The sequence below is a fragment of the Dicentrarchus labrax genome, unplaced genomic scaffold (assembly GCF_905237075.1).
Source record: "Dicentrarchus labrax unplaced genomic scaffold, dlabrax2021, whole genome shotgun sequence".
Taxonomy (NCBI): Eukaryota; Metazoa; Chordata; class Actinopteri; family Moronidae; genus Dicentrarchus; species Dicentrarchus labrax.
In genome coordinates this window covers 625030-650305 of record NW_026136717.1, presented here as the reverse complement: position 1 = coordinate 650305, position 25276 = coordinate 625030, and the positions used below count along the sequence as shown (strand labels likewise).

Here is a 25276-nt window from a genome sequence, read left to right as displayed (position 1 = left end):
TAAATCATAGCAATTTAACATAAATGATCTTTGATTGCAATTTCCAAAGCAAACAACCCTGGTAATGCTGAATGGATGCATTTATGTGAATAGTGAAAAACAGACTTTTTGCTGACTGGAATACATTTCGTTCATTGTGAAACTCTAGAAGTTGTGAGTCAGGTGGCATTTCAGTGAGACAATACTCTAAAACTAGCTTCAACCTTCTGGTCACGGACAGCAAACCACCACATTCACCACTGGTAAATTGACTTTTCTGGTCTACTGACCACAAGCACTTGTCAAATTCACGCACATTAACACACCGATGCCTGCCATGCAAGGGCCAACCGGCTCACAATACAGCGATTCTATCGGGAGCATTGTGAACCCACCAGGTTTGATTGGGGCCTTTCATCGTCTGTCATCACCCTCTCTAGCAAAATGGCATTTAAAAAAATTTGTGAAATGGACATTCTCAAGTGCCCCAATAGTGTACTTGAGTGAATGTACTATGTTACATTCCACCACTGGAGTCAGGATAACATGTGGATCATAACCAGCTGATGCACATGCAGTCGCATTGATAAAATGCACAACCAATTGTTTACCGTGTATTTTTATTTTTAGCAACCATAATGCATTGTAGAAGATATATAAAACTGTCAACTCTGTTGCATCAACTCATGTTTAAAAAAACGAAGAAAAAAAAATCAAAAACACACAGCTACCAACAAATTTGTCTTTCATTATAAAAAGAAGAGGAGGGTACTGTAACTCTATTGCAGACATACTGGATCTGTTGCGTAGAAGTCGTGGTCCTCACCAAAATGGCTCTGAAACTTTCAACGAAATACTAACCAGAGGATCTCTTTTGTACTTACTCCAAAAATAACACAAATTAGTAGTCCTCCTTTAAACACAATTTGTTTAAAGCAGTAAGCATATCAACACATTTACTGACAGATAAAACACAAAAAAGGATAAATGCAATGTAAAGGTACCCCTTTTTTGGGCCAATATGTAATTCTGGCTTGTCTAATTCTAATTCTGGCTTGCATTAATCCACGGATGTAGATCCAGTCTCCCACTGGAGTTTGTATGACTGGGAAGAGTGATTGGGGGGGGTAGAAGAAAATTCTGGCACCGGGGGCCAATATGTGGCTTACTCCAAAGATGTTGTGTTATTTGTGATTTTCATCAGAAAGATGCACTAGAACGTCTCTTCATACACCGGAACTGTGCTTTCTGTCGTCAACATGGCAGCCTCAACTCTTCATTCTAAGTTCCATTTTTAGCATTACTTTAAATCCATCTAAACATCTTGTTGGAAATTGTTAACTAAATATTATACATTGAAAATGTCATGTTGCACTGCAGTGGGAAACATTATGTGGTAACTAGATAGATATCATTGTTAACATAACATTGACTGCAACATGGGGGATGTATTTAACGTTTGGTTGTTTTTTTCTTGGTTTGAAAGGTATCAGCTGAGAGTTTCACACACTTCTGACAATTTGGAATGGAACACAACATACTGCATGGACTAGATGGATGGAAGGCATGAAAATCCACTGGTACTATTTAACCACAAGCTTACAAAGACTGGTTCAAATAATTTTGCAGTACAGCCACGCTACCTCTGCACTCAAGTGTTCAGGCATCTTACATGAAAGTAAGTCAGATGTGACTGTGGTCCAACCCTGCATCTGTACTGGATTCTTTATACATCTTCATGAACGTCTTCATGCTCCCATTCAGACTGAAAAACACAAGTGGACTACGATAGGATGGAAGATTAGCACATTCCCAAAACGGAAGCTAGTCTTGGCCTCTGTCAACCACAAAGGAATAACCATGACATGGAAATTAAATCAGAGTTTTCAAAGGGTGAAGAGAGGGAAGCAAAGAGAGACAAAAAAGTGAAACTGACATCACCAACAATAGAAGAAGTTGTTTCTCTGGATGTTGGCAGAGAAAAATAAAGTTTTTAAAAAGTTTCTCTTTTTCCAGTCAATCATTTGCTCCCCTTGTCCTCTTCTTGTAATATAATTGTCCCTCCATCTTGTTAGAGTTGGGGGTGGGAGCAGGTGGAGATGGCAAGCTGGGTTAGGGGTGGTGGGTCACAGAGTGAGCTTGCAGTGACACAGTTCTTTGTACATTTGCCTCCTCAGTCGGGGCATATCCTGCTGACCAAAGCTGAATGGCTGCCCTAGTGCAAGACACTTGCAGTACTGCAGGATGGTGGAGAGCAAATGAGAAAAACAACAAGTCACTGGCCTGTAGATTAACGACAACACATTTGTAATAGCACTTCCCATTGCATTAAATACAAGTCAATAGGTCTGTGTTCCTGAGCGACCATTTTCACAGATCCTCAACACACTTGCTGACAGTTACTGCAAGACAGTTGTTTCTAGCCACTCATAAATACATTGCAATAAAAGCCTTGTTAACGTATTAATGGATTCTCTCCACATAAACGCCAGAGAGCTTTTAATCTGAAACAGATACAGGAGGTTTTTTTCATATCTGTGGCCAATATAGAAACTGTAGTCAAATATGTACATTGTATGGACAAAAGTATTCAGCCGCCATTGTTTTCAAATACATATACTTAAATATGGAGTTGGTCCCCCTTTTGCAGCTATAACAGCTTCCACTCTTCTTGGAAGGCTTTCCACAAGATTTTGGAGTATTTCTGTGGGAATTTGTGCCCATTCATTCTGTAGAGCATTTATAAGGTCAGGCACTGATGTTGGATGAGAAGGCCTGGCTCGCAATCTCCGTTCCAGTTCATCCACAAAAGGTGCCCGATAGGAATGAGGTCAGGGCCTGCCAGTCAAGTTCTTCCACACCGAACTCATAAAAGCATGTCTTTATGGACCTTGATTTGTGCTAAAAAGTGCTAAAAGTGCTAAGTTGCTGTTGTTCCTAAATGCTTTCCACTTTCTAATAATATCACTTACAGTTGCGCATGGAATATCCAGCAGGGATAAAATTTCACGAACCGTCTTATTGCAAAGGTGGTGTCCCATCAGCACAATGCTTGAAGTCACAGAGCTCTTCAGAACGACCCATTTTGCATCAGAAATGTTTGCAAATGAAGACTGCATGGCTAGGTGTTTATACACCTGTGGCAAGGGGTCTGATTGAAACACCTGAATTCAAAAATTAACAGGTGTGGCCAAATACTTTTGTCCACATCTTGTATATGTTGCTGGTAAATGTCAATATGACCACGGCTCACGTGGGTAGCGTGGTAGCTCTCATCTGTTAACATGGGCGTTGAAATAAAAAGCAAGAGGTTCTGAAACACAGGTGCATGCAGAGTGTCCAGGGCATAAGTGTGGTACAAACATGACAATCATTTAGCACAGCCTACTTCCCAAATAGGCCATCATGGTTGGTTGAGTTAGCTGAACACACCGAATGATGTAGCGAATGTGCTTACAGTTTCAAAGCCATAGCCTCTGTAGTCTTTCTAAGGCTCTAAAAAAAATGTTTGTGCTGGTGGGCGGTGGGAAATGAGATTGTGATGTTATTAGTACGTTTAATCATGCAGCCCTAATGGTATTAATTTGAATGTAAGGCCAAAGAAACAACGTGTCACATTAATCTGTATGTGGACAATGGGCGTGAGAAGCTCACCTGTAGCACAAAAGCTCCACAGTCACTGTCGTTGTTTTGACGACCCACATTCTGCAACATACAATCCACAATACATAATTAGAAATATGCAGTACAATTATTGAAATGCACAACACAGTAATGTATGTATGACTTGCAGCAGCAACAACCCATGAATTTTAAATTCAACTCATTAGAGGTCTTTGTGAAATGAGTGACCTCAATCAGTGCCAAAGTTTAAAAAAGGAAACAAAGCATCTCACCATTTTGAAAAAGCCTTTCCATCCCATCAAAAAGTTTTGTTGGTCTTTTTTGATGGCCTCTGCTTGCAGATACTTAAAAATGTGCTGAAAACAACAACATTCAATAAAAAGATTAGAGATGAAGCATTATTCTTTACTGTCTCCACAACAAACAGGAAAAGACACAAAAAGAAATGAGTTAGAAATAATGACAATGAACACTTTAGATTGAACTCCAATGTACTTAGGTCTGTTGTGATAATGGCAATATTGCTATAGAACCTTCCGTATTACACTTCAATGCATGTGTACTGAATGTTCAATTCCCTTTAAAAAGGGACAGCTCAGGCTGGTGCCAACCAACCGTTAAGAGTGGCTGAAGTCTTTGTGCAGGTTGCCTAACACAGCTTTGACAGCAGGCGGCAGAAATGCCTTGCAGTATGCAATATCAGGTCTTAGCATGGCAGAGAAACCTGCTGTCAAGTTAATGCTTCAATATAGTGCTGGTGATACTTTGTAACGCAAGATGCCACCACAGCTACTTGGCTTTTCAAAAACATACATCTACAGAATCATGCCAACTGCCAATTAAAAAGCCATTAAAAAGAAGTGGTTATGTCAAGGACCACCCACTTTCAGCAGACTTTAGCAGGCTTCAATGTGATGCATGACAATTTTTTAAAGGAAAGATTAACATTTGCTTTGAGACTGAAAACAGATATATTTGATAAACAATGGAAAGGATGGAATTAATTTATCAACCCACTTAGAACAGACTTCAGGTAAAAGAGCATTAATTGTATTGTACCCCCCCTGGATTTCTGCCGCACGCACGCACGCACACGCGCACACGCGCACACACACACACACACACACACACACACACACACACACACACACACACACACACACACACACACACACACACACACACACACACACACACACACACACACACACACACACACACACACACACACACACACACACACACACTTCTGTTTGTCACAGGGGAATCCCTCACCGCGACAGCTTTAAATGCACTACATTATATTATGGTGTGTGTTATTTTAATATTCCACTCATATCCATAAACTAAACCATCTCAATTGATTATTGTAATTTATAATCACAGGGCTACATACTGGGGAAATATTTTTTATCTTTATTTTGAAGTTGAGGATTTGTTTATTTTGAGGTTAAGATGGGAACAGTTTCCTTGTCTCATTGAACTCTTCATTTATTTTACATATGAGACACTCAAAAAACCACTCTTGGTAGTTGTGTTTCTAATACTGACCAACGCCTTGGTAAAACTGATGATACATAAAACACGAAGATGGGACGCGATACCCAGTGTTGTCCACGTCTGGTAAGACATACAGAGAAACACTACAGAGTAAATAATTTAAGTACCCCAATTATGAACTGTTAGATTTGATACAGTTACACGTATACATTATCCACTAAAAAAACAATGTTCTATTTATTACCTAAGAAACAGACTTAATCTGAAAAAGCAGTAGTAAATATGAACCGAGAGGGTGATTGTCCTTGTTAACTACACTCTTCATTTCGGGTATTTTATACAGTGCAGAGCTTTAGGTGGTGGGTCATAACAGACAACACATTCCCCAGCCTATCAGTTAGAAAGGTAGCCTGGAAACTGCAGAGATAGAAAGTCAATTTACTGAGGGTCTCGAAAGGGTTTTACATTTATTCTTTTTTCAAAAATCTCAAAAAATCTACTAGTATAAAGCCCTGGAGTTGCTGTCCATTCCTACCTTTGGACAGCGTCTGTTGAGGGTCCGCTGAGAGTCAAAGTAAGTGATGGCTCGACGAGGAATGTCAACACTGACCAGTGACCAGTGGACCTCCAGGTGGATGGGGATCAACAAAAGATCCTTCTGAAAGATGTCAACCTGATACAAGGAGAGTAGGGTGAGAAGAGTGGAGGGCACAAAATAGATATTAAAATAGATAATAAGTAGAATAGTTTATTTATTACAATAGTAAATCAAATTTTGCTCACTTTTGGACAACGATAATTTCAATTATCTAGGCTGCCTCCCACCCCTTGAAAGTACAGTGGAGCTTTGCTAAGTCAGCTTTGTTCCATCTAGCAGTTAAAAGCAATGTTCTTAACCATGCAGATGAGAAAGAACTGGTACAGCCATGTCAGTTGTGTGGGCAGACTTTGGCCTTAGTCGGTGTAATAAAGAGCAAAACAAAACTAAATGTAAATACTGTTGGAAAATAGCAGAGTAGCACAGCTCCTTATGGAGTGCTCAACTCAGATTTCATCCCACTGCACTAAAATTGGTCATTGCCTTCTCTAAAAAGAAAAAAAAGGAAAGGGGAAGTTCTATTTTAATTTTAGCTTAAACCCTGTTTAAGCTGTATGATGTCACAGATACACACACAGAGGCAGCTTCATCTAACTTCTAACTTCACTGCTGCAGAAAAAGCGACACCCTGCTTATCCATGAACACAATTCATTAGGTTACTATGAACATCAGCTGGAAGAGTGATTAGAAAATAGCAGAGGAGCATAATAACTTGTTGACCAGCTCTGAGAAAAGCACTGATCTGATTTAAACAGCCAGGCTCATGTGCAATTTGACAATGCATGGAAGCGTGGAAATTATCACGGTGACGTACAGTGGGACCAGGGATTAACAGCACGCATACTGTAGTGAAATTGGAGCGGAACGAAACAGGAGATAAGGCGACACTCCACTCCAACATCCGCCCAGTCCACTCACATAATCTGCCTTGGGAGTTGGGAAAGAGGGGAGGTTTCCCCCCACTGAACACTGAACTTGAAAAATATGCTGCTTAACAACTTCTCTGAAAAAGACTTCATAAGATTCTAACACCCACTTACATTTTTCGTCCACCGTTTGACACCTTCATAGCCTTTTGTCCTTAGCTTATCATAAAAGAAGCTGTTGAAAAAGTGAACCTGAAGAAGAGAGAGAGAGAAAAGTAAAAATTACGAGTAGATGAGAGATATATGTAATGAAACTTTGAATATATGGAATGAAAGTCTGTATATATGGGATGAAATGTCACGTGATCAAGACACTACACCATCTTGTGTTTACGATACCGGCCTAAATATTATTCCATAAGGATGTTACCGCAAGAAGTGTGGGACTGAGTGAGGTGCACCAGCAAAAAGTTAGGTGCACCCAAATTTTTCATTGCGTCGCCCATAAGGTCACCTTTTTATTGCTCTCCATAACTTTCATATAATGTGAATGATTTTTAAACAAGAATAAGGTGTAGAGAAATGCTCGTCTTTATTTGAAACACAATTATATATATAAAAAGAAAAATAAAGTGTTTCATTGAGCTGAAATTGAACATTTCAAACTCAAACATTTCAAGTAAAATAATTATTAATGATAATAATAATGATTACTACTACCTGCCGCTGAAATGCAGCTGGGAGAGGGGCCACTTTCTCTACACACTTGTCACGGCATATTGTGTGTTTTTTAGACATGTTACGTTTTTTTAAAGTTTCGATACAAAACGTTGTTGACCCGCTCAGGAATGCACTATTTTTGTGCATTCGTGAGCTGTGTACCTGACAGTACACGCAGTGCATTGCGTTACGTCCTTTGTTGTACCGTAGCCAGGGAAATTGTTTCAGCCAGTCCTGTCTGAAGGAATATATTTTGGCCTTTTTAATTTGGGTCTCGGAGCCGGGCTCTATCCCAGACTCGGTTGTCTCCTCCTCTGGGTCTGATGCTGTCGCCGAAGGACCGGGGCTCGGTATCTCACCAGGGACCGAGGGCTCCGTGTCTTGACGGGATGGACTCTAAGTAGTGGGGATGGATGGGATTATAGTAGTAGGGCTGGTTGTAGGCTTGGTTTTCTTAATGAAAAAACTTTCAATATTTCTGCCTCTCTTCATTTTCCCTCGTTTTGTCGCGTTTATTTTATTTTTCCGTTTCAATTAGTCAGCTACTCTCGCGCTCAGGTCGCGTGCAATTTTTAAACACATGCAACTTAGCGACCACAGCCAATTAGAGGCAAAGACCCGTCCGAGCGCTGTCTCTTACTGGTTTAGAACACGATATGATCCTACCGTGAGTGTGTGAGTTCGGTCACATGAGAACACAGAGAGATGATGCGCTTGAGAAATAAATTGTGTTATGTTTTCACCCGGGCAGTGTCAGGTGCACCAGTGCGACCTAGAAAAATTCTGAGTCGCACTCTTAAAAATTTTGGTCGCACTCTGGAGCCCCGTACAGAGTTCTACACACATCCGATTGCTCGGATATAACTCAAATTTCTGCTTTTTTATAAAGGAGACATCCGGTTACCAGGGCTTATCATAGCCTCATCCAACTTTCTGTTTTGGCAAACGTAGACTCTTAATGTACTAACTCTTAATTTATCCGTGAAATACAATGCAACGCAAACGCTAATTAATTACTGAACTATATGACCATGTACGAGGTGAGATACGTGATAATTATTACTCAAAGAGCGTAAGTCAAATTATAATAATACAAGCATTTTCACCAAATCAGTGTCTTTATTTTGATACAGTTTTTAATAATCGCCATGAACATAGATGGACCAAATTAGAAGGTGCACATGAAGACACCCGTACAGTCTGTGCGCCTATTAAAGCACCCTGCACTCGACATTAAGGGTGAAAAAGATTAAACTCAGGGTGAAATGCATGTTTGCCTCCTCGTAGAACCAAGCCTGAATATAAAACGACCATAATTAGATATCATTAAAAAAAATAAAATAAATAGCAATGAAAAAAAGATATAAAAAATCTGGTAGGGCATGTGCCCTTCCAGCTTAAATGGGCATGACTCGACTGTCTTGATGCAACATTGTTATAATATTACACATCTGACAGCAGAGTAGCCAGGTGCATCTAAAGTGACTGCTTATCAAATATCATTGCAAACATTAGAAATGCTCAAAACAAAAACAAATTTGATATACATAAATATTAAAATATAAAAAATCTTTAAAACCCAGTGGTAGAGAGTCCCTTTGGTAGGCCATTGGTCTTTAATTTATAAGTTTTTATGACTTTTATTGCTTTAAATTGATAGTGACAGCTGAAGAGTGACAATGTTACAATACAATAACAATGTTGTGTTTTTATGTAAAGTGTCTTTGAGTATTTAGAAAAGCGCTTATAAATAAAATGTATTATTATTATCATTATTAAGAAAGGGGGAGAGAGGGGGGATGACATGCAGCAAAGGGCCATAGGTGGGATTTGAACCCATGGCCGCTACAGAAAGACTCTGCCTTGGTATGTGGGGCACCAGCATGTAAGCTACAAGGGCACCCCAGCCATTGTTTAAAAAAAATATTCCTTACCTTCTCTGGCACAGAGTCCATGACCAGGTCACCATACATGTTCATAACCTGAATCAAACAACAACAGAGGATGTCATATGTAAAGACACATCTTAAAAAAGTTACTTTTCTGATCAGTGAGCAGTGATTATTATTATTATTGTTATTATTATTATTATTATTATTACTATATTAGTCCATTTATTGGTTCAAAAGAATATCTGCCAAATACACTTTTTATTTTGAGTATGGAAATAAGTATGACAAGAAGAAGAGGAACTAATTTATCTATTGAAAATAACTGGAGGATACATAACCCCTTGTATGTCTTTTATTTGACTTATTTCACTACTTAACTCTCGAACTACTTTATCACCTTGGTTTTTCTCTTCGAACGCGACTGTCAGTTGACTGTAAGAGGGGCAGACCAACTAGTTAATCGATTGCAGATACTTGTACTGTGAGTGAGAGATGCTTTGCTGAAGCAATGCAGCAAAACACAATGTTAGAAAGAAGGGTAAAAATGTGATTGTAAATGAATGTAGGCTAACCCACAAGAAAACAATATTTTACACTTCACTGCTTTCCAGACAAGTATAAGACACACGGTTAACTAGGGATGGGAATCGAGAACCGGTTCTTCTTCAGAACCGGTGCCCAGTGAATCGATTCCTTGGAACCGTTAGCGTGCCCGCTTAACAATTCTGCTCATCGGTTCTGCTCGTTGCAAATGAGTCATGACGTCACAAGCTCTGCGTTGTTTTGGTTCAGAACGCAGCGAACATGGCGTTTAGGCAGAACCGCTCTAAAGTTTGGTTATATTTCACGCGAAAAGACGACAATACGGTCACTTGCAACACTTGTAGAGTTTCCATTTCGTCAAAGGAGGAACTACCTCCAATATGCAGAAACATTTGGCCACACAGCATGCAATTCATTTGCAGGACTGTCGCATGTTTCATACACTACTACCTAGCGACACAAGTGAGTCAAGCCGCAGCAGGGCTATCTGTTCTGTTATCAATGCCGAAGGTAACTTTAAATGACATGATAATTGTTATATAATTGTAAATACTTATTGGCTAAAAATGTGTGTCAAAATAAGTAATTTCATTGGTTACATTTTCGTGTGGTGACCTATCAACACATGGCTAATTTTAATATTCAAATGAGCCATGTGTTGATTCGCCACAACATGTGTGTATGCACCTTCATGTAATCTGGTGGAAAAGCATTAAAATTTAAAACAGGATCATACCAAACAAATATCTGCCAAGACAACGTTCATGAGTTGAAGTGCAAATTATCCTAGAAACAGGAGTTTAGTTGGCTGGCGTTGAATGTGGGTGAAACTCCCAACTATGTATCACGCAGTCTGCCACAAGTTGGAGAGCCGGGCAGATAAAACAGGGTCATTTTTCAGAGTCACACCTAATTGCTGGAGCGCCATAACAAGGGCCTACATCACCTTGCTTGCATGGCAGCCAAGAGGGTCTTTGTTGTGTGTTGATAACCACTAATAAATTAAACATTTTATATAGGAGCAAGTAAAAATTTACTTTGGGCAAGTAAATATCCTCACTGACTGACCAGGCAAATGAAAAAAATAAACAAAACAAAGTTTGTACTGCTGCTGTACCTGGTCGTTGAGCCAGTTCTGTCCATACAGAGTGCCAAGGTCATCCATGGTCAGAACATGGCGTTTGTAGTTGACTCTGAATATTTTAGCCAGGGCTGATCCTGACGAACGCTGGAAGGATTGTATTAGGTGCTGGACCACTGCTTTCCTAATGAAGAAAAAATCAAATAAATGGTTACATTTAACTTAACTACACAGTCACTTTTGAAGAAAAAAAAAAACACTCCCCAATAGTTTAATTAACCCTCCAGATAACCTAATGAATGTCATTCATTATTACTCACGCAATTATTATATTCCATATGTTGCAGATTTCAGTAGCCTAGTATCCTGACATGTTCACTGACATCAAATAATGTTGATAATGTAACAAACTGCCTGCAAGTCAAATGCGTGTAACAGGCTACACCGGGGTATCTAACTTAGATGTCTGAGTCTTTACATTGAGCTGATTTTTTTGTGTTTTACTGTATACTTTTAGACTAATCTAAATAAATTTTATGTTTAATTGATGGCGAAATTAGTTTAATGATTATTGCAGTTTCCCAGGAAGGGTGTCTCCTCTTTTACTTTTCACTACAACTTGAAAAAAGTGACAACAAACCAAAAACTCCCAATGGACAAATCGAAATTATTACCTCAGCAGGGCTCCAGACTAACTCTTTGCATTGGTTGCACTGGTGCGCCTAACTTTATTTCTTTTCTTTTTTTTTTTTTTAAGGTGCACCAGCACAAAATTTAGGTGCACCCAAATTTTTCATTGCGTCGCCTTTAACGCCATACGGTCACCTTTTTATTGCTCTCCATAACTTTCATATAATGTGAATGATTTTTAAACAAGAATAAGGTGTAGAGCAATGCTTGTCTTTATTTTTCTTTTTATATATAATTGTGTTTCAAATAAAGTGCTTCACTGAGCTGAAATTGAACATTTCAAACTCAAACATTTCAAGTAAAATAATTATTAATGATAATAATAATGATTACTACTACCCGCCGCTGAAATGCAGCTGGGAGAGGGGCCACTTTCTCTGCACACTTGTCACGGCATATTGTGTGTTTTTTAGACATGTTACGTTTTTTTAAAGTTTCAATATGAAACGTTGTTGACCTGCTCACGAATGCACTATTTCCGGACATATTCTGACCGCACTCCTGACAGTACACGCAGTGCATTGCGTTACGTCCTTTGTTGTACCTTAGCCAGGGAAATTGTTTCAGCCAGTCCTGTCTGAAGGAATATATGTTGGCCTTTTTAATTTGGGTCTCGGAGCCGGGCTCTATCCCAGACTCGGTTGTCTCCTCCTCTGGTTCCGAGTCTGATGCTGTCGCCGAAGGACCGGAGCTCGGTATCTCACCAGGGACCGAGGGCTCCGTGTCTTGATGGGATGGACTCTCAGTAGTGGGGATGGATGGGATTATAGTAGTAGGACTGGTTGTAGGCTTGGTTTTCTTAATGAAAAAACTTTCAATATTTCTGCCTCTCTTAATTTTCCCTCGTTTTGTCGCGTTTATTTAATTTTTCCATTTCAGTTAGTCAGCTACTTTCTCGCTCAGGTCGCACGCAATTTTTAAACACACGCAACTTAGCGCAGTGAACAGGACCACAGCCAATCAGAGGCAAAGACCCACCCGAGCTCTGTCTCTTATTGGTTTAGAACACGATATGATCCTACCGTGAGTGTGAGAGTTCGGTCACATGAGAACACAGGGAGATGATGCGCTTGCGAAATAAATTGTGTTATGTTTTCACCTGGGCAGCGCCATGTGCACCAGTGCGACCTAGAAAAATTATTAGTTGCACTCTTAAAAATTTTGCATGGTATAATTTGTCATCATTTATCATCAATATCATTTATTTCATCATATTAGTTAATGAATGAGAAACATAGATACAACACAGTCAACCCAGTCTGTGTATTTTTTTTTTATTTCTGGTTATTATGCATTAACATACTGTTGCAGAATAACCAGAAATAATTTCACTAGAGAGATATTGCTTTTGAGTTTTTTAATCTAATTTACGCATTTTAGGGCGGCAGTAGCTCAGTGTGTAGGGACTTGGCTTGGGAACCGGAGGGTTGCCGGTTCAAGTCCCACAATACGGAGTGTGGACTGGTAGCTGGAGAGGTGCCAGTTTCACCTCCTGTGCACTGCCAAGGTGCCCTTGAGCAAGGCAACCTAACCCAAAGAAACTGCTCATGGGCTGCAGCTAACACTCCACCATCTCTCTCCCTGTTACATGTCAACAAGTGCATGAAGTGTGTATTTCAGCCTGTGTGTGTGTGTATATAAATAAAAAAAATGAAAAACAATTTCCCCAATAGGTGATTAATAAAGTATATATCTTATCTTTAAGGATAACAATTATGCAAGGGTAGAAGACACCAGACACTTAGGTGGATGGTTAAGAATAAAAATGTGATTTTATTTATGTTTGTATTCTTAAGCATCCACTTGAGTATTAGGAAGGAAAGGGGTCTTTATCCCTCACTGTTCCCATGGATTAAAATTCCTTAATTTTCTCTTTCAAGACCTCCAGTAGGTGTAGTGGACAGAAGTAGTTCTCCTATTATTGTTCTTTTCTAGTTTCTGGATGTACAGGGTCACAGTTTCACCTTTGCTTTCTCTTTGGTGAGCTGAGCCTGTGACGGCTGAGCTAGGGCTTGGCAAAATACAATGATAGAAGGTCAATTAATAACATTTGCAATTCAGTTACATGTTTATATTACCAACTTCCTTGATTTGAATCTAACCCTTTTATAAATAGTATTCATTCATCACAAAACTACACAAAGAATTTGCAGATATAACAAATTAATAGACTTAACTTAAATCCCTAAATGAACCACTTTACTTCAAGGAAACACTTAAATGACAAGGACTGGTTGTTGTAATGAGAGTAAAGAAACTGCTTTTCTGTGTCATACTAGTCAAGAAAAGAACAATTAATTAAGCCATAATGACATTCTTGGAGCACTAGTGGTACAGCTACAAAAATCCAAGAAGTAACCAAACACTGTGTCTAACCTATGTGGCTGTGAGAAGCTCTCACTGAAGATGTCCTGAAGCTTCTCAACGATGTCATCCACATGAATGGGGATCAAACTGCCATACTGTTGTAGAGACTCTTCAAGAATACCTTAAGACACAAGACAATATCACTAAATTATCTTCACAACAAGCTGAACAAGCATAGTATGGTGTCTATTCAAGAAGACCAACTCTTTCATTTTAACATTTTTATATTTCTTTTATATTTGCATCTAGCAATAACAAAAGGAAAAAAAGAAAACCATTGTCTATTTTGTAATTTGAAGAAAATCTTGAAACCCAAGACCCAATCTGCACCTATAATCCACACCTAAAACCAACCACTTTTTGTGGGTCTTATTCGATATTCCAATAAATTAATTTTAAAACAACAAGCAAACCAAATGGAACCAAAAACAGCCACCTTTTTACAGGAAACACTGCTGTTTGTCAACCTACTGCTTAGGCATTACAAAGTATGAAAAATGATCTGAAAATGCTAATGTGGACAAAAATGCTGTTCTCTGATCCATACCAGTCACACAACTCATATGCTCCTCAGTAAGTGCCAGCTCCACTGGTTTGACCTCCACTTCCCGTCTCCCTCTGTCCTCTTGCTTGTCTAGAGAGCAGCCATTTATCGGTTTATCTGCTAGAGAAAAGGAAAGGAATTACACACACAATTTCTGTCCCTATACAGATTGTTAGACCGTTAACATTTTTCACTTAATTCGAGAAAAAAAAGCAGTCTGGTCAAGGTAAAATATAATGCTGTAACTCAAGTTATTATTCCACAACAGTAGTACCTCATCTAAAATCAAGAACTTTGATTATATATATGATCAGCAATACATATTGTGATAATATGGACTGTAATGAGCAACTTGATAATAGGGTCTGCAATGAGTACTTTGATAACTTGGTTTGTAACGAGTACCCTGACAATATGGTTTGTAATGAGTACTTTGATTTAGTCTTTCATGAATACTGTGATAATATTATCTGTAACAATTACAGTTACAGCAAAAGCATGGCATATGCAGGTGGATGCAGGATTTTAGCATATGATCAAAGCCACATTTTTGTGTGTGCACTCATTAAAAAACCTATTCTTTTAATTAGAATATTACAATGGTGTGTGGGTAAATAAATAAATAAATTAATCAAGATTATGTTGAAATTAAGTCCAAGAAGGTAGGTCGGCCCCCTTTTTTGGCAGCCAAAGGTAGTCAAGACAATTGTACAAAGTACACGTGCAGATTAAACATTAGCACTGATAAAGCCATCTTTCTGGCTACACTCTTCTCTGGGCTTACAATAAGTGACGCTGGATATGCTTCATCACTAAACTCTCACAGTCATTCACTGTTTGATGCACTCAAGTCCACAAAGTCAGACACTGAGAACAGACTGACGGAAATAAGCAGCGTCAAAGAACTTATTCAAACCCAGAAAAGCTTGTCCTGAGGTACAGCCCAAAAGAACAACTTCTGCACCTCCTTGCCAAAAGGGGGCATCAGCTCTCCAGGACAATGGAAACCAAACTAAGAAGTGAGTCACCCTGAAAAAGGAACTCAATACTAGAGACCTATTGAAACCTGCTACACTAGTTATTTGTTATATTTATGTTCAATTCTAGTATTTATATTCATGTTCAAGTTCTACTATTGAAAAGCAAATGTTTTCAGAAGAGAGAGTTTGTTAATTTACTCTTAATATTTTTTATTGGTTGCATCATATTCAAGTAGCCAAATAATTGACTGTATGAGAGTTTACCTGTTCTTATGTATTGGGAGAAAGTGGGTGCTCTTATTGTGAAATATACCGGAAGTGTTGTTGTGCACATAGCTGTTGCTAATAAAGTAGTTGTCAAGTAAATTCAAAAGGTTCTTATTGAATAACAGCAGGGAATATTAAGAGACAGACACAACACAGACAACACATGGTTGGTTTGATATTTGTATGTGATTTGCTGACAGTAAGAAAAATATTGAACTGTACCATTTTTAATATATTCTGTCCATATCAACTAGTCTTCTTTACAAGTAAATGTAGTGTATGTAAGTATGTGCTTCAGACTCTGAAAGAGGGGGTTACTACAAAGATATGCAGCCCTATGCCATTGTGAAAGATGCAGGATTTCAACATATGATTAGTAATGTGACCATTTTTACATTTAAAATAATATTTGTGTGTGGCATTTTTTGTTTGCACTAATTAAAAAACCTATTCTTTTAATTACCATTTGACAATGATGTGTGGGTAAATAAATAAATTAAAAATATGTACTGTATCTCAGTACCTCTTTCAGACTCTGTGAACCTCTCATCATTGCTGTCATCATCCCCATCGGTGTATGGTGATTGCGGATATCTTTTTATCCTCCTCTGCTTGCCGTACAGACTGTACCTTTGCCCTCTCCGGCTCCACCGGTGCCCTTGGGAGCATACCCACTGGGCCCGCTGTCGCCAGCTCTTCCAGTGCTGGGTGAGCCGAAATCCAAGGCCTCCATGGGATCGCAAACGCTGCCAGCGCCTAAGCCTCCTCAGAGCCCTGTACCTGCTAAGGTGGGACCTGAACAAGTCCCCTGCTTCAGCCTGGGAAACAGTATCCTCTACAATGACATCACCACCTTCTTCTGCCTTCTGTTGTGGTCCATGTTGGTGTTGTGAATGAGGGTGCTGGGTGGACTGGGAGGGAAAGTCTGGGATTCCCCACTCCACCTCCGCCTGGTCTCCTTCTTCCACATCCTCCTCCTCCTCCTCTTCATCCCCATCATTGTTATCCCAAGCCTTGCCCTCAAACTCACCCTCATCTTCATCCTCCCCATCCAGATTGTTTTCTTCTTCCTCATCGCCTATTTCCTCGATCCTACCCATCCCATCATCCTCTTCGTCTACATACTCGCCTGTCCACACCTTCTCTTTCTGCCCTAGTCTGAGGTGCATGGGGCTGGGTACACTGTGGCCTGACACTGGGACTATGAGGTGGTCTCCAGGAATTCCACCTAAACACAAACATGAGCGGTGATTAACTGGTTTTAATTAGGAATGTAACAATCAATTCACAATATACAATACTGGGTCCACAAAACAATGACAAAAAATCCACAAAATATATTTTCTCTTACATTTTCTTGATCAAAATTACAGAATCCCTTTTTATTTCTGTGCTGTATTAACTTTGAAAAAGAATTCTTCAATTCACTTTTGTGAAGTGAAACTGATGTCTTTGCACCTTGATACCAAATTTTTTTCATCTCACATATTTGTATCACAATTGAACTGTGTTGTGAAATATCTTTACATTCCTAGTTTAAAAGTCAACCAAACACAACTGAAGTCCCTTTTACTTAACACTTCTAGCCTGTTTAGTTAAGATACAAATGACAAACCATATAATTTAAAACTGGTACTAGAAAATGCGTGACATATTTGCTTGTAAATTGATTTAAGCAACTAATTATCAAAATAATTGCAGATTATTATTCTGTTGATCGACTGATAATTTCAGTTTTACTTTAGGCCCTATTCAGACCAAACCAGGCATTTCAGAGAAAGCCAGTCCCCCCTGGAAGTTGCGATCACAAAAATGATCACATTTTTAACCAATCTGTGAATGAAAACATAGTTTTTGTAAGTGTCACCAATCTTGGCAGTCCCCCCATACAAAATGTTGCACCATACGGCACCACTACTACTAGAGATTTCGCTCTAACTGAAAAAAAATTTGCCCTAAATTTGTCAGGCAATTAAGTTGCAATTTCATTGGGGAAAAAGAGTCTTGGAGGGACTGATTAGCCGCAGGCTGGTGTGGCGTTGTGGGGGTGCCTGCATTGTGAGCATCAGTTCAGTTGCTGATATTTATTTGGGTATCTTTGTGAACTAGGTGATGCTGGAAGCAAAATGACACATTGAATACTTGGTCGCGAAGTAAAGAAGTATTAATTAGTACAATAAGTAAGCAAAAGTAATTCAAGGGAATGCACTTGTACTATACACACTCCTATCTCATGGCTGACAGCAAAGAAAACATTCTCCTGAGGAGTACTGTTACGTAACATAGGTTAAGTTGTAACAAGTAATCAATTAATTGATAAGTAGACAAAATCATTATCAAAATAATCTGATAATCAATTAATAATCGAAGTCATTTTTCAAGCATGCCAAACAAACAATTTGAAGCCTTCATCTTGGGTTTTTTTGACAGTGGTTTTCAAACTGGGGTATTACATTTTGGGAGGGAATTGGGTTTTCCTAGATAGTAATTCAAGTGATTCCAGTTTGATCACTGATTAACTATGAAAACTATAATCTGGAAAGCTAAAAGAATTCCTTAAGACAAAACCCTGTCAAAATGGAGGTCTGTGGTCTAATGTGCATCTATTGTTGGGGTCCTTGACATGAAAAAAATTGGGAACCCTTGCTTTAGGAAGCAAAGATGGGCATTTTTCACTCTTTTCTGACATTTTTATACCAAACAATTAATGAATTAATTAATACAGATTCTGCAGATTAATCAATAACGAAAATGATCATTAGCAGGGTCGGGAGGGTTACTTTAAAAAAGTAATCCGATACAACTACTAATTAAAGCTGCAAGCAGCGTTGGACGGGACCTCGCATTCCACGCAACTCGGGGCGTTCTGCGGCCGCGTCGCGTGCCGACGTAACGCGTGCGGACCACAACATGAAAATCTGCCGTTAATCAGCTCAAAGTCGCCACGCGGCGCTTACTTCCTGTTGTCAGTAGGTGGCGCTATCACTATGTCTGAATATTGTCATGTACATGTGTTCAGGGTGGGACTGTTATCAAGCATTTGAAGTGTGGAGCCGATTGGACAATGTACACTCAAGTTATAGCAAATTCGTATTTTGTGGCGGTCCATCAAAATGTCACGCCACCCCACAGACACGCCCCCTCACCACAGTCAACACATATCATCAACAATGTGTTTTGAATTTTGTAAGTAAATTTCAGCTCGATCTGATCATCCTGCGAGGAGTAGGACATGAAAGTATAAAATGATACTTAACAGTTACCAGTATGTGGCGCTATCACTATGTCTGAATATTGTCATGTAGACGTGTTCAGGGTGGGACTGTTATCAAACAAGTGAAGTTTCACTGAGATTGGATCATGTACACTGAAGTTATGAGGACGTGTTCAGGGTGGGATGTACACTGAAGATATGAGTACTATCTGTTTGATGGCCAATCGGTGGAATTCGACACGTCGTCACGGGCACACGGTTAAACATACAGTCACAAATAGCACAACTTTTGATAACCAATGTGTGTAGATTGAAATGATCGAATTTGAAGTCAATCTGATAAAATCTGTAGGAGGAGTTAGTTAAAACAGAAGCCCTTAAATGTTGGAAATAGCATCACAGTTTGACATTCGATTCGACCTGGCCAACTTTGAGGGAACGCCACGGACACGCCCTTTAATGTACAGTCACAAATAGCACAACTTTTAATCAGCACCATTTTTTGACTGTACTGACTAATTTTGAAGCAGATCTGATACATTCTCTAGGAGGAGTTTGTTCAAATACACCGCAAAAAACGCTGAAAATCATTGCAAAATGCCGGAAATGGCATCACAGTCTGACATTTGATTCAACCTGGCCAACTTTGAGGGCATGCCACGGACACGCCCTTCAACGTACATGCACAAATAGCACAACTTTTAATCAGAACCATTTTTTGACTGTACTCACAAATTTTGAAGCAGATCCGATAAATTCCCTAGGAGGAGTTCGTTCAAATACAATGCGAAAAGTTCGCCGAAAGTGAAAATGAAAATCAAAATGGCCGACTTCCAGTGGGGTTTCAGGTATGGGTCCAAGAGGCTTTTCTGTACGTCCCGGCATGTTACACGTGCCTACCGAGTTTCGTACATATCGGTGAAACGTGGCGCCGGGGCTGCTGTTTTTTTATCCTGTAGGGGGTTCTACAAACACGACAAACACGATTTTTGGTATGTGAGCTTCAGGCACCACTCTACAAGTGCCATGTGAATTTTATATTCATAACTATTACGGTCTCCGCACAGTGATTTACCATGCCACCAGAGCGCCACCTAGAGGTGGATTGTTGACACATTTTTTAGCGAGCCTCAGGGAGCCATGGGCAAGCATCGTACCAAGTTTCATTTCAATCACACGTGCCATTATGGAGATATAAACTTCTTCATTTTAAAGAGCGCCACCTGGAGGCGATGGTCTGAAACTGTGCACGATGCCTAAGGAAGTCATGGGGAACTAAGGACCCAAGTTTGATGTCAATCGGACATAGCAATGTGGAGAAATGGTCCACTTCCTTTTTTGACGAAAAATCTACAGGAAGTTGGAATTTTATAGCGTTCTTATTTTTTGAAATTTCAAAATGTTCAAATTTTTTGCCAGGGTGGTCCCCAGGCGCTAGGTGAAAAATTTCGTGCGAATCGGACAAAGCGTGTAGGAGGAACACGAAAAAGTAGTTGAAGGACATTTCGCGCTCTAACGGAAAAAAATGATAGGCGGAAGTGGGCAGGGCCTATATGGGGAGATTCGATGCATTCACTGAACGCGTGGATACAAGGTACAAGCAACGCATAGAATATACCCATTTTCACCAGGCCTGACAACTTTGTCAAATAAAATTGACTTTACATATATGTTCAGGGGGGCAAAAATGCAGTCAAAGGGGGCTAAAAATAATAATAATTAAAGCTGCAAGCAGCGTTGAGCGGGACCTCGCACTCCATGCAACTCGGGGTGCGCTGCCACAACACGAAAATGTCACGTAAATGAGCTCAAAATCGCCACGCAGCGCTTACCACCTGTTGCCGGAAGGTGGCGCTATCACTATGTCTTAATATTGTCATGTAGACAAGTTCAGGGCGGGACTGTTATCAAGCATTTGAAGTGTGGAGCCGATTGGACAATGTACACTCAAGTTATAGCAAATTCGTATTTTGTGGCGGTAACACACGTGAAGTTTCATTGAGATTGGACCACGTACGCTGAAGTTATGAGGACGTGTTCAGGGCGAGACTGTTACAGAATATATGAAGTTCACTGGAGATTGGACATTGCACACTGAAGTTATGAGTGGCATTTCATGGCGAATCCGCTGAATTTGACAAGTCGTCACTGGCACGGTCATTTCACGTAACGCAGCACAAAATCGCCATGCAGCGCTTACCACCTGTTGCCAGAAGGTGGCGCTATCACTATGTCTGAATATTGTCATGTAGACAAGTTCAGGGTGGGACTGTTGTCAAACACGTGAAGTTTCATTGAGATTGGATCATGTACGCTGAAGTTATGAGGACGTGTTCAGGGTGGGACTGTACACTGAAGTTGAGTACTATCTGTTTATGGTGAATGGTCGAAATTCAACGCAACGCCACGGGTACGCCGTTTGACGGAATGTCGCAAATAGCACAACTTTTAATCATGAATGTCTTTAGATTGCGCTGATTAAATTGGAAGTTGATCCGATAAATTCCCTAGGAGGAGTTCGTTCAAATACAAGGCAAAAAATCACAGAAAATGAGCACGGAATGCAAAATGGCTGACTTTGATGCCAAGCCACGGACACGCCGTTTGACGGAATGTCGTAATTAGCACAACTTTTAATCATGAATGACTTTAGATTGTGCTGATTAAATTTGAAGTAGATCCGATAAATTCCCTAGGAGGAGTTCGTTCAAATACAACGCGAAAAATCACAGAAAATGACCAAAAAAATCTAAATGGCTGACTTTGATGCCACGCCACGGACACGCCCTTCAACGTACATGCACAAATAGCACAACTTTTAATCAGGACCATTTTTTGAGTGTACTCACAAATTTTGAAGCATATCCGATAAATTCCCTAGGAGGAGTTCGTTCAAATAAAACGCGAAAAGTTCACCGAAAGTGAAACTTTAAATCAAAATGGCCGACTTCCTGTGGGGTTTCGGGTATGGGTCCAAGAGGCTTTTTTGTACGTCCTGGCTTGTTACACGTGCCTACCGAGTTTCATACATATCGGTGAAATGTGGCACTGGGGCTGCTGTTTTTTTATCCTGTAGGGGGCGCTACACACACGACAAACACAATTTTTGGTATGTGAGCTTCTGGCACTACTCTACACGTGCCCTGTGAATTTCATATTCATAACTATTACGGTCTCCGCACAGTGATTTATCCTGCCACCAGAGCGCCACCCAGTGGCCTGATTTTTTTTCCTTTTTTGGTGAGCCTCAGGGAGCCATGGGCAAGCATCCTACGAAGTTTCATTTTAATCACACGTGCCGTTGCAGAGATATAAACTTCTTCATTTTAAAGAGCGCCACCTAGTGGTAATGGTCTGAAATTGTGCACGGTGCCTAAGGAGGACATGTGGAACTATGCACCCAAGTTTGGTGTCAATCGAACATACCAATGTTAAGAAATGGTCCTCTTCCTTTTTTGACGAAAAATCCACAGGAAGTGCTAATTTTATAGCGTGCTTATTGTTTGAAATTTCAAAAATGTTAAAATTACTTTTTTTGCCAGGGCGGTCCCCAGGTGCTAGGTGAAAAAAATTGTGTTAATCGGACAAAGCGTGTCGGAGGAACACGAAAAAGTAGTTTAAGGACATTTCGCGCTCTAACAAAAAAAAATTCTAGGCGGAAGTGGGCGGGGCCTATATGGAGGGATTCAGCTCCATTCACCGAACGCGTGGATACCAGTTTTTTGAATGTGCGACAAACTATGCAGAAGTTATTAGCCTAAACGCATTTTTTATGATAGTAGCGCCACCTACTGGCCAACCCGAAAGCGACGCATAGAATATAAAATTTTTCACCAGGCCTGACCACTTTGCCAAATAAAATTGACTTTTCGTATATGTTCAGGGGGGCAAAAACGCAATCAAAAGTGCTAAAAATAATAATAAGTAAGAAGAAACATAGCAAAAACAATAGGGACCTCCAGCGGTCGCTTGCGAGGTCCCTAATAATAGGTAAGAAGAAGAAATCGAGCAAAAACAATAGGGACCTCCAGCTGGCTCGGTCCCTAATTACATGTTAAAAATTGTCGTCAGTAACCTGATCCAAGTATCACAATATTAAAGTAACGTAACTTGATTACTTTCCATTACTTTCGGATCACCTCAACACCCAGTGTTAAAATAAAGACAAGAGAAAGTAAATGTCAATAAGAAGTTTTGCTGTAAGTACTCTATAAGACAACAGAGCTATGTTACCTTAGGGAAAAAATGGGAACCAAGATTTTTCTCATCAAAAATGTGTCATCTTCTCAGTATTTGTTTAAGTAAATCTGATGTATTTTAAAATTGTAATCCTGCTAATAATCCCCATTTTATTAAATACAACTGTAATCTTATTATGTCTTTTTGTAACTAATGGATTACAGCTACATTTTTTCGTATCCTGATTACGTAATTCAGTTACATCTGTTACTCCACAAGCCTGATCATTAGTGGCAGCCCTAAACACACAGCTAATATAAACAATAGTTTTTGGACTCTCTGGGTCGCGTTTCCTTTAAAGGCCTGCACTATCAAGGCCGTTTTGAAATGGAAAGAGCACTTTACAATGCCAGAATGCTAGGATGTAAACATATAATTAACCAGAAGTAAAATGCCCACCTCCTCCGGTGTCGTCCTGCCCCACAGCGGTCAGACCCAGGTCTCCCTGCCAGCGGTTCTGGGCCAGGCTACCGCCACTGTCTCGCATTATCCACGGACAACCCACAACCTGCGCCAGCTCGTCACCTACAAACGACAAACAGTCTTAAGTGAGGGTGCAACCATACAGCCAGCTAATATCATTAGCTAGCCAGCTTCAAATAACGTTAGTTGAATTTACAACAGCACATTGATATGCGTTGACCATTAGGCTGTTTTAAGGGGAACTGAAGCCTTCTTGTCGTACAAGGTAATGAGAATAGAGCCCAATCGTTTAGCAAGCAACAAGTTTGATTACATTATCCTGTCCTTTCACATGCAGAAATATAAGAACTGTGTTAACACTCCTTTTACCATGTGCACAGAGCGGATAATTACCTTAGCTTGCTAGCTAGACTGAGTGGATTTACTGTTCCAACGTATAGATATGACAATAACTGAGCAATTAAGTTAATTATTAATAACAAAGAATAATATCATGCGGCCTGTGTCCTGCGCAGGAGAGACTATTTGAGAAAAGCAATTCTACGATGAGAACAATTCTTTCCGGTGCAGGAAATAGTCCATACCGAGGCTATTTTGTGCGCGTTGAGCGCTAGCAGCATCACCGTCATAGTTTAGCCAATAATCCTAAATTCAGTTCACTCTAATTGCAATTGCTCTTTTTGTAAGTAACTATGGGTACCTGAAGCTGCGGTAGTACAATTAAGGACAATCTGAAATAACCAGAATTTTTCAATAATCCGTTTTCTATCCATGCTAAAATATTAGCTGGTTAGCCATGTTGTCGTTAGCAAGCTAAGCGTTAGATAGACAGATACCATGTTAGCAACAACAAATTAAAATGCCCGGCTTACTCTATTCCTTACATAGCTAGGCTTTGCAATTGTATGCTTACCGTTAACCTGCAGATTAATATGAATGTGTATCCAGCTTCTTCTGAATGAAAGTTGGGCGTGTTTAATTTTCTGTGGGTATCGAACCAAAACAAATGCTAATTTGTGTTAAACCTCATTCAATGAAGTCAGGTGTGGAGCAGCCAGATGTCACCTCCCTACGAACTTTGATTTCTTTAAGGTCTTCCGGTTCAGATACAAACGTGAATACCTAATACAAAATGTGGATTACAGTCAATGATGTACGTGAAATAGACAGGAAGAATCTATATTAACTTTAGAACGTATTTACGGAGGATGTGCTGAGCCGGATCACTGCAGATTTTTCGCTCTCATGTCAACTACAACAAGTCCGTCGCACAGCAATGGCGTCATACATGTTTGTTTTTTTTTTTTTTAAGGATAGCCTTTCATTTTTGACCCCTAACTTCAGTCAGTTGGAAAACAAACATTAGTTATCATACATTTTATTTTGTATTTTACTAGTAGTGATACTACTAATAACGTTACTTGGATTTGTTTTTTGATTAACTTGAATTTGTCCCTTGCTTTCTATAAAGTTTATGATACAATTAAACATGCATTTCTTTGTATTTTTTGTCAAGGGCTTTAGATGTTCTGGTTGGTGGGTTTTGTTAGCATTGTTGTAGTTTTTAACTAAGCTAACTAGTTGCTGGCTATATAGTTAGCCCTTGAACTGAAAAGTTCTATTGTAGGTGAGACCTAAAAACATATGAGACATAGTGTTATACCAGTCAAGTTTTACAGCCCACTAAACCACTGAGAAGACCCCTGATATTTTGTCAAGCTTAACACCTCAGCTGAATTGGCTCAAAC

General features: G+C 39.7%; 1 protein-coding gene across 3 annotated transcripts; it reads right to left on the bottom strand.

The window, feature by feature from the left end:
* Nucleotides 1–582: 582 nt before the first annotated feature.
* Nucleotides 583–24790, bottom strand: senp3b (SUMO specific peptidase 3b). 3 transcript variants are annotated; one of them, XM_051375217.1, is made up of 12 exons: nt 24442–24790; nt 23505–23630; nt 16176–16880; nt 14409–14525; nt 13871–13982; nt 10841–10988; nt 9223–9270; nt 6743–6820; nt 5639–5776; nt 3876–3959; nt 3634–3684; nt 583–2216 (listed from the first exon to the last, which is right to left on the bottom strand). In XM_051375217.1, the coding sequence occupies exons 2-12, from the start codon at nt 23590–23592 to the stop codon at nt 2106–2108; spliced, it is 1680 nt and encodes a 559-aa protein (XP_051231177.1). In that variant the 5' UTR covers nt 23593–23630; nt 24442–24790; the 3' UTR covers nt 583–2105. The 3 variants fall into 3 exon arrangements, with proteins under 3 accessions (XP_051231177.1, XP_051231179.1, XP_051231178.1); XM_051375219.1 differs by having other exon boundaries at nt 14409–14522; nt 24442–24757; XM_051375218.1 differs by having other exon boundaries at nt 24732–24750.
* Between the last annotated feature and the right edge of the window lie 486 nt (nt 24791–25276).